Below are 10392 nucleotides of genomic sequence, written 5' to 3'. Positions count from 1 at the left end.
AATTATTTCACCATGAAACATTTTTAAGTGCAACTTTTTTGAAAATAGAAATGGCTGTACAGACATTTTATATTTAAATTTAAATTTCTATAATATAAGTAATTTTGAAATTGTCTTCCATACCCTTCACAATTATTGGTCTGTGTAAGAGTTAATGAAAAGAGGCTAGGCTGATGTCAAATACACACAAAACAGTGTTTATTTGGTATAACTTGAAATATGGAAATATGCATCTTATATTTGTACAAAAACACCAAGACATTAAAACTAATTTCGACGACTTGTTCCAGAAGACACCAGTTTAGGTATCCACTGACTAATCCCCTTCTGACTCCTTGAACGAACTACAATTCCGATCATACTACGGTTCTCACGTTTTCCAGTTGTCCAAGTTTGTCACAGCTACGTTTAAAAGCTTTGCACACAAAGCACAATTCCTACCTTATATAAATAACTGTTTGAGTTCCTTATTTTCTTATCGTAAAAATAATTTAATCAAAGGCTAGCTGATTAACATTCAGCATTGGCATCCATTATGCTTGCTCCAGGCTTCACAAGCCCAACCAGGCCTCATACAATTGTTTATGAAGTTTATTCAGAATGGCTTTGATCTGATGTTAAAACTGAGACACATTTTGTCACAAGCTCCATCTGTGCTTTCTGCCCAATTCCGGCCTCCATAGTTCAGACAGTCAGAAGGTCACTTGGAGACTTGCCATTTAAAGGCATGAGAGAACAGATACTACTAGCACTGATGAGCACCCACCTGAAATTTGTGCTTGTCGTATTTACCGTCTAGTGGCTATATCTAAGCATGTCTCGGCCAGTCAGCATTTGAAGTGTGGATATTGCGGCGGTGCAGACTTTCAAATACTTAGGATAACAAGCTGGACTGATCCTTGAAAAAACTTGCCCTTTACTGAGAGGGGCAGAGCCGGCTGTTTTTTTCTGAGGAGGCTGTGGTTTTGCAGTAAAATGATGCATATATTTTATCAGTTGGTGGTGCAAGTGTCTCTTTTACGCAGCGGGTTGCTGGGGAGGCAGCATGACAGACAAGGACACTAGGCGGCTGGACAAGTTTGTGGAAAAGGCTGGCTCAGGACTTGGCATGACTGGGGACAATGGCACATGGAATACAGAGCAGGCCATCCTGGACAATGTTAGCCATCCCCTTAACAACGTTATCCATCCCCTTAACAACATCCTGGACAACGTTAGCAATCCCCTTAACAACATCCTGGACAACGTTAGCCATCCCCTTAACAACATCTTGGCAGGCCAGAATAGCAGCAGCAGCAGCAGCACCCTCCTCAATTCCCATCACCCACTGTACTGGACTCTTCTGCTGTTAAATCATTTTTGGTGTTTTAATAAAAATAAAATAGGATGTGGATGAATAAAGTGCCTGTCTATCTTCTGAGGTCTTGTTTCTCTTTAAAGGCAAAGGTTGTGATTCTAATGGAAAGACCAGCTGATAGAGGAGTGCATTTATGACCATGACCTAGGAGTCTAACTAATCCATTGAGCTTACCTTGCAAAAGAAAACACCATATACATATGACCTGTTTGTTATTTATGCTAGATGCACTGAAATGAACCCTCTGAAATGTTCTAGGTAGGACAAATTGTGGATATATTGGTACAAGGATCTGGATACTATGAGGGTGTCGTGTCTTCATTTAAAACAGTCAATAGAACCTCAGCAGCATAGACTGAAAGTGTAGAAATGGCACGGTGTCTACTCTGGCTACTCCATGTTCACCCTGTGTCTGTTCAGTTATGTCTTCCATTTCATATATCCAGATCTTCCATAAATACCTCTGAAACAACAAAGAACATTTAAATAGATAGCTATGTACACTACAACTTAACTGAAATGTTACACAATTCATGTTGTGACACAGATATGGTTTTCATCAGCCCCATGGTTTTCATTGTCCCATGGCACATTCTTACTGAAGGTCTTGAACCTGGTGGTGCATAAGCAAGGACACAAACACTTCTCTTGACAGGAATGAGGGAGAGGTGTGGGTTGACACAGGACATGGTCACTCTGAGTTTGGAGTGTTTGCCACTGACTTTGGACATGTGTGGAGCTTTGTCACTCTTGGGTAAGGCATAAGGTTATTCCATCAACTCTGTTAAAACAGTAAGCTTTGTGCTTTTTAGCAAACTGACCAGGATGCTTGAAAGCCAAAAATATGTTCTTTATGTTACTCTGATATTACCATGATTACTTTTAGATTATTAATTTAAATGGCGCAGGTCATCTGCTGCTTGATCATTGATGTCCATATGATGGACAACAGGATTCAGGCTATGGCTTCTGTCTGAGTGTGGCCCTGTTTGTCTGTCTTGGTGGCACACTCCTGTTTTTCTTTGTCTCTTTTTCCCTTGTGTGGTGGTGTTGGGGGTGCTTCACATTTTAATGCGGGCGTAGAGTTGGTCGATCTGCTCTCTGAAGTGGTTCTTCAACTCTGTCCTCTTGGCCTTCAGTGTCGGGGTCAGCAGGCCGTTTTGCACAGAGAACATCTGGGGGTGCAGCACAATGTCCCTCACCTAGACACACACACACACACACACACACACGGTCACACAGGGAACATCTGGGGGTGCAGCACAATGTCCCTCACCTAGACACACACAAGGTCACACTACAGCCAAAACTTCATCACTTAAAACTGCAAAAGGAGTTTCAGACAGGCCCAGCACCCGCTCTGAGGTTTTACACCCCAGAGAATACCTCATATGCAAGAGGAGCAAATACAAGACAAAGGAAGACATATCCTGTTCAGTGTGGAATATCAATCATCGGGCCTTGCCTAGGACATTCCCCAAATTGTTCATTTTACTCATGAAGTCAATTTATCCCACTTTTGCTGAGGGCAAATCAGTCACCTGCTCAAAGGACTTAAGGCCACCCTCTTTGCCCAGTCGGATGAGGTCCTCCAGTATGGCGTTCTTCAGATCCTGCATGGAAAGATTTCAAGCATCAGATGTCTGTTGGTCTACCTAGCCTCTGAGGTTCAGAGAAATGACTGCAAGGTGATTTGATCTTTCAGTAAGGTTAACAAAACGTTTGTCTTTTAGGAAGTGTAAAATGCTTTGCAAATTGCAATATGAAAAAGAAAGTGTGGTAGACAGTAATTTCCTAGTGTTATTTCTAATACATAAAAATTGATACATTTGACCAGTGTAAAGTATAAAGAATAAGCTGACAGCGTGTGTGTGTGTGTGTGTGTGTGGTTCACCTTGCTCTTGCACAGCTCAGTGTACGAGCCCTCGAAACCCTTCTTTTTTGCCCACCCAGGCAGAAAATCAGGATCTGGCACTATAACGCCCACAAGACAGGCCTGTGTGAAGGGAAAAGGGCATCAGTTCTCCAGCTCATCGAGGACTTACTGAGCAGACAGAACTCCTCCACCCACACCAGCCATCCTGCTGCTGCTCCTCACCTGGAGGCTCTCTCCATAGACAAATATCTGGGCCACAGGGTCGCTGCGGGAGTAGATGTTTTCAATCTTCTCAGGGGCTATGTACTCCCCCTGGGCCAGTTTAAAGATGTGCTTCTTCCGGTCGATGATTTTCAGGGTACCATTCTGCAGCACAGGAGCACAATAGCAAAGACATGCTGTGAGCTTTGCAGTTTTATAACGTGGGAGAGCAGTACAGGCAAGGGGAGGCTAGCTACTGCCATATTTGACCATTACACTAACCTCTGAACTATGACCCCAAGATTGTGGCACTATAGCCAACTGTGGTAAGGGATTTAGCAAAACACAAAATAAAACTTACAATTAACATAACTGACATGTGTAGTTCACAGAGATGTTAGGATAGGAGACATTGGAAAGAGGAAGTACTATTGAACAGACTATGATGTTTCACACGGCCTCACCGGTAGCCATTTGCCAATGTCGCCTGTATGAAGCCAGCCATCTTTATCTATCGCCTCTGCAGTCTTCTCTGGGTCTTTCAGGTAACCCTGGAACACGTTTGCTCCTTTAACACACACCTAGAGGAACACACACACATAAGCAGGTGCATGTACAAACACAAACATCCCATGTCTTAAGTCATAAAGACTCACCTCTCCTTCTCCATTGGCTGCTAGGTAGTTCATATCAGCAACATCCACCAGCTTAATCAGGTTGCAAGGCAGAGGTGCACCTACATGACCTGCAAAAAGGGTTTTAATCAGATACAGCATGGCTTGGGCATAATGGATATAATCAATACATGTCAAACACATTCTCACACACACACACACACACACACACACACAAACACACACACACACACACACACACACACACACACACTCTTTCTTTCTGTACCTGCTGTCCAGTCACCAGGCAGGGACATAGAACAACCTGCAGTGCATTCAGTCTGGCCATAACCTTCATAGAACTGGCAGAGGGAGAACACACACCATCAGAGACCTCAAGCACATCTTTACTCCTGACTCCTGATTTCTCAGTATTCTAAGACATGGTAGGCATGGTCTTACTGCAAGGTTCCCATCTTTTCTTAGATGTTTTTCTATGCCTTTGGTCCATTAACTACAAAACATACTGAGCTGGGAAATCAGTTTGTGAATGAGGTGAAACACGGTTTATTGGCTGAACCCTCAAAAGTACATACAATTAGTTTTTTTCTATTGAAAATAAAAAATACAAAAACGCATTTATCCACATGCAAGCAGGCATCAGTGTTGAAGCCAGCATCCAAAGTTGTGTATAATATTCAAGAAGGGTATCTATGTCCCCTAAATGAACAATGGGGAATCTAGGCCCCACTCTGTTGTTTCCCTGAGTTCCCTGGGAGTGTAACTGCTGGGCTGTACTCACCTGGCACCCGAGGGCAGCACGCAGGAAAGTGAGGACCGTGGGAGAGACCGGAGCAGCTCCAGTGATCATGAGTCGCACACGATTTCCCAGACTGGCCTGAGGGGGGCAGCAGAGAGACACACTCATGAGAAATGACATCACCTTTTTTGCAAAACAGGTTCAATCACATAACAGGACTATATACAGGACTACAGTGATGAAAATCCTACAAAGGGCTGGTTTATTTGTTTTTTAAAGACATTTTCCTGAGACTTTCCAACAACAAGGTTTAGAATCATTCTGACCACCAGTGTACCTGTACTTTGCTAAAGATGAGCGTATCCCACATGCTGTCCTTCCTGACCACTCCACTCTTCATTTCTGCCTCCTTCCTCCTGGAGGCAAAGTCCAACAGCCATCTCTTCAGTGGAGTATTGGCCTGCCCAAATATCTGACATACAGACAGACACAGACACAGACACAGACACAGACACACACACACACACACACACACACACACACACACACACACACACACACACACACACACACACACAGAAACACATACAGTCCATTACAACAGAAAAAGCCACATGTTCAGCTTAAACATATCAGGGCTGTGAAAATTTAAAAAGTTCTCATTATCTGTGCAGTCAGGAAAATGTTGCTCCTCTGTGCAGTTATTATACCAGTGAAAATATAACTAACATAAACGATGGAGGCATTCTTCTTCTACATCCATATATATAGCATATTGATGGGGAATGAGGGAGGGAAGTCATCCAGCTTCCAGTATAACAATACCTGTAACTGTGTGTCTCTCAACAGGGCTTAGGCAAAACCCATTTCATAGGTCTCACTTCCTGTATTCATATTATCTGAATCGCGGCTTCATCAAAGGTCAAGGGTCACCCACCTTATCAAACATCCGGTTGAGCAGACGGGGCACTACAGGGAAGACAGTTGGCTGCAGGGTCTTTAGGTCGTCCATCAGCAGCCGAATGTCCCCCTGAAAGTAGCCGATCCGTGCCCCATGGATGAGGATGACGCCCTAGTCATTGAGACAAAGAACAGTGAGCAATGAGGAAAAACACGGCGATTGTGAACAAGATGGTTAGAGCTTGGATTTGCATCTGGATGAATCCTAACATGTACTGTGTGAACTGTACAATCAAACTCTGATGAAGTGGGAAATGGGAGGTTTCTTTTGCCAAATTGGCCAAATCTGCAGACAGTATGCAAAAAAAATACAGCACAAATCTGCAGACAGCATGCTAAAAAATACAGCACAAATCTGCAGACAGCATGCTAAAAAATACAGCACAAATCTGCAGACAGCATGCTAAAAAATACCGCACAAATCTGCAGACAGCATGCTTTAAAATACAGCACAAATTTGAAGACAGTATGCTAATATATACAGAACAAATGAATGCTCAAGTAGCAGCATGCCACTTTCTGTCAAGATCAACTTAGTAGGCATCCAGAGCAGCTCATATAACATGAAACACAATCCCACTGTGGATCGCAATCATAATTGGAAAAACACACACACAAACACACACACACACACACACACACTTACATAATGCAGTTAATTGTTAAAGTTGTAAATTTCACATACCTGCACCACTCTCTCAAACATGTGAGCTAGAGGCAAATAGGACATGTGAATGTCACTCTGGTTCATCATGCAGTTCACCTGAAACAAACACACACACACACACACACACACACACACCACAAGCAAAGACATGCCGTCAAACCAGAGGCCTACCTCCACCACCCTCTCAAACATGTGAGCCAGGGGCAGGAAGGAGATGAGAACGTCCTGACAGCTGGGCCTCAATACTGCCTATCCAACCTCCCAGAGGGTGCACAGCAGAACCAGGAAGCAGACAGGAAGTGGAGCGCACAGGAAGAGGAAATGGAGAGGAGAGACAGACACGGGAGTATCAACAATGTGCAGATAAGGAGAAAGCGAGTGTGTGACTGGTCAGAGAAGGGGATACTCATCCGAAGCACGATTGTCGCAAGATAAAAGGAGGACAAAAGATGAGAGAGAGCGATTAGGTGTGAACAATGCCTGAAACAAATCTGGCAGAAAAAGAACAGGCGGACAAATAATATCTCTCCATTCAAAACAGTGACTGTAATGGCTCCCATCTTTTATCTTTGCAGTAGTTATATGAAAATTGTTTTCTCAGCGCTATACATTTCCCAGTGAGGATTTAACTTGCATTGTATGAGGCCTTTCACATGCAAACACAAAATCACATGCAAATCGGAGACACATCATTACAGTAGTGCAGTGGGTGGGTGGTGGTGAGGGGGTATTTATGTCAGAAATGCATCCATAACAGATGAACAGCAGATACAATCCCTGCTGAATGTTCTTGATGGCCTTTGCTGAAGTCTCTTGTTGTTATGTTTGTTTTTCCCCTCAGCAAGACAACAGGGACTCGGTAAGCTGAGAGGCATACAGATAGTCACCGCCGATGGTCCTTACATAAAAGGCATTCAGAAGAGAATGCTGTGTTTGTGTGTGTGTGATTGCATGTATGAATGTGTTTGTGGTGGGGCATGTTGCCAGTATGAGAGGACAGCAATGAGAGGGTAATGAGTACAGAGGATGCACGTAGATGTGATTAGAGGAGGCCTGCTCTCTCAGTCGTGTACAACAACCCCATTGATCCCAGACCAGTGATGCATTTACACTGATCTACATCATCAGTAGTCATTCAGTCAGTTTGAGGAAATGTGTTGTGTCACCAATAAAAGGCAGTCTTGGTTTCAAAGTGATCACAATCAATTGTGGATGATGTTCTAGCAAGGGCTTACTCTGACATCAATGTAATGTTAGCGAATGAAGGGGGACAAGTCCTCCCTCCCCCTAGTCCTTCTCAAACACCTTTGGTGCATACACAAATTCTTTGTTCTAATAAGAGTATGAGGAACATATTAGCAGGACTATGGAGACCTTCCTTACCCAGACATGAGCCACAATGTAACATACCTAGTCTAAACTAGGCAGGAAAGGCTGCTGACATACATAATTGACACCATGGGATGGAGCATGTGATCACGTCATCACTTTTTCCTAGTCTTGATAGAAACCAGTCATATTTGGGCATACGTCTGTTAAACACGTGTCTTTCACTGAAATAACGGGACTATGTGTGACATAAGTTGAGTTTTTTAATAAGAAGGGGCCTTGCCCCATACAACTTTGGATTTGTTGCTTGACCATTTTGGTGCTTGTAGCGTGCCCTGTTGCCATGGATAATGCTGCAGTCTCACACCTCTGTTGCCGAGAAACACATTGCTGTATTCCTCTAGAAGCTCTATACCACCTTGTTAGCAGTGGTGTACTATGAATGCATATACAGATTTACTTAACGGAGTGAATTTTTGCATAATTAGCATGCCCTCTACAGTTGATGACAGCATTAAATATGCATGACTACATGCTAATCTGTTTCTTTAATAACACGTGCACTTGGATAGGATGCAATAATCTGCATCATTGCAAAATGAGGAATTTTCTCTCTTCGCCTGTGGATACAAGCTAGTGTGGGTCAGTCGTGTTCAGCCTGAGTGGAGTGTGGGTCAGTCGTGTTCAGCCTGAGAGGAGTGTGGGTCAGTCGTGTTCAGCCTAAGCGAAGTGTGGGTCAGTTGTGTTCAGCTCACCTCTGTTACTCTGATGAAAGCGGCGCAGTTGGCCACCACGTTTCCGTGCGTGAGCATGGCGCCCTTTGGGTTTCCTGTACGGGGGAGGAAAAGGAGGGAAAAGCTGTGTTTCAGATTCCCCAAGTGAACTTCAGCCAAACTCAGTTATCAGGGGAAGCCTGCTACAGTTCAGAGAGGAAGAGCATGTACATGGGTTTGTTTGATTTTTTTGTGTGTCTCTTAGACAATGTGTCTGTAGGTGTGCACGTGTGTGTGTGTGATTAGAGAGAAACAGACAGAGAGAGAGAGAGAGAGACAGAGAGAGAGAGAGAGAGAGAGAGAGGGTGGGGAGATCCGTGTGTGGGAAAGGTGGGAGGAAGCCATTCAACAAAGATCAAGGCAAGTAGTTCTGGCTGTAAGGGTTTTTTATATGCCGGTTGCTCCCTGGGCCCAACGTGAATGTTTTCCTTCCATTTCACATACCTTCCACTCACATGCCTGGACAGACACATAAACAAAAACACAGACAGACAGACACACACACACACACACACACACATAAACACAGACACACACACAATTACACAGCCCCAACTGTATTACCTGTAGTTCCACTGGTGAAGCAGATTAAAGCCAGATCCTCTGGTTTAGGGGGCTGGGGAGGGGAAGGACAGGTTAGAACAAGACCTTTTTCAACACACATTAGTTCTCATCAGTAGAACTGTGCCAGTGCTCTCTCTGAGGAGGACTACACTGGGCTGCCTCCAGCACTCACCTGAGGCGCCGTATGGTGGGCCTTGCCTAGTGCCTGGGGAGAAAAAAAGAAAGAAAAAAAATGGATATGTGAAACTGTGGTGGAATTAATGGTGGATACCGCTTTAAATACCGGTCACACAGTTAGAGAACACTGCAAGCTGTAAAGCACCTTTTCAGATCCGCACCAAAAGTGCAAATGGCTCTCTCTTTGAACAATCAATTACCCGATCATGTCCACGCTCAGCGGTTGCTAAGTTACTGTTGTGTTCTATGCGGGCGAGTGTCTCAGAGAGAGCTGTGAATGTGATGTGCTGCTAAATCACAGAAGCTCTCCTTCAACATCACTGAGAACATCACATCGAAAAGGTGTGTTAATGGGCCTGCTGCAACTGCTTAAACACATCTTCCATATTTCCGGTGTACACTGTGTCTAGGCTTTATACTGAGAGGTATTTCAGAATGTGTAGGCCTCATGCCAGTCATTATGTAAGTGCATCTTCAAATACACTTTGCCAAGTCAGGGAAATAGGGCCATTGGTACCCATATAAACCCTCATAGAGGAAAGTTACAACAACAAGTTACAACAACTACAGCAGCAACTTGTTCGGAGAGGTCACTGAGGTCATGCAGCAGGGTGTGCCTCACCTCTAGTTCCTTGAGGCTGAGGAGCTCAATGTCACAGGTCTGTGCACGGGCCACCAACTCACTGTCGAAGGCCTCCATTAGGGCGATGGTGCGGACGGTGTGCTTACGGTTTGACACACAGTCCAGGATCAGTCGCACCTTGTCTGCCACGTCACAGATCACTGTCGAGATGGAAGCTGGAGAAAATGCATTTTTGTTGCCAAGATGCAGAAGTAGGAGGAAAGTGTTGTGAATTTGTGAGAGTCTCAATTTGTATCCTGTAGTTATTGTTAGGATATTTTCGAGCAGATTATCCCTGTCCTATACCTAGGCTTGGTTTGAAATTGATGAGATGAGTTCATCTTGGTTCTAGACTTGAAATCAAATAATACAAATTCTACACATAAAAATCATATAGGATCTCTTAAAAAGTTTCCTTTAGCACACAGGCAAGTGGGAGATTGGAGAGGGATGGGTTAACAGTGTGGGGATGTGTTTAGGAGGTCAGGGGGT

At 44.0% G+C, this 10392-nt stretch overlaps 1 protein-coding gene across 4 annotated transcripts in view; it reads right to left on the bottom strand.

The window, feature by feature from the left end:
• Positions 1-176: 176 nt before the first annotated feature.
• Positions 177-10392, bottom strand: part of acsl1a (acyl-CoA synthetase long chain family member 1a) — a 30508-nt gene continuing 20292 nt past the window's right edge. For all 4 annotated transcript variants that reach the window (XM_080837968.1, XM_080837967.1, XM_080837965.1 and 1 more), the window contains exons 7-21: positions 9901-10076; positions 9274-9306; positions 9102-9153; positions 8520-8593; positions 6607-6684; positions 5746-5880; positions 5146-5280; positions 4851-4946; positions 4338-4410; positions 4091-4179; positions 3899-4015; positions 3456-3599; positions 3252-3353; positions 2899-2970; positions 177-2559 (exon numbers count right to left, since the gene is read on the bottom strand). In XM_080837968.1, the coding sequence (XP_080694094.1) occupies positions 2419-2559; positions 2899-2970; positions 3252-3353; positions 3456-3599; positions 3899-4015; positions 4091-4179; positions 4338-4410; positions 4851-4946; positions 5146-5280; positions 5746-5880; positions 6607-6684; positions 8520-8593; positions 9102-9153; positions 9274-9306; positions 9901-10076 (1517 nt within the window). In that variant the 3' untranslated portion in view covers positions 177-2418. The remainder of the gene's footprint in view (positions 2560-2898; positions 2971-3251; positions 3354-3455; positions 3600-3898; positions 4016-4090; positions 4180-4337; positions 4411-4850; positions 4947-5145; positions 5281-5745; positions 5881-6606; positions 6685-8519; positions 8594-9101; positions 9154-9273; positions 9307-9900; positions 10077-10392) is intronic.

This window comes from Sprattus sprattus (assembly GCF_963457725.1).
Source record: "Sprattus sprattus genome assembly, chromosome: 4".
NCBI lineage: Eukaryota > Metazoa > Chordata > Actinopteri > Clupeiformes > Clupeidae > Sprattus > Sprattus sprattus.
This window is presented reverse-complemented; position numbering and strand designations above follow the sequence as displayed.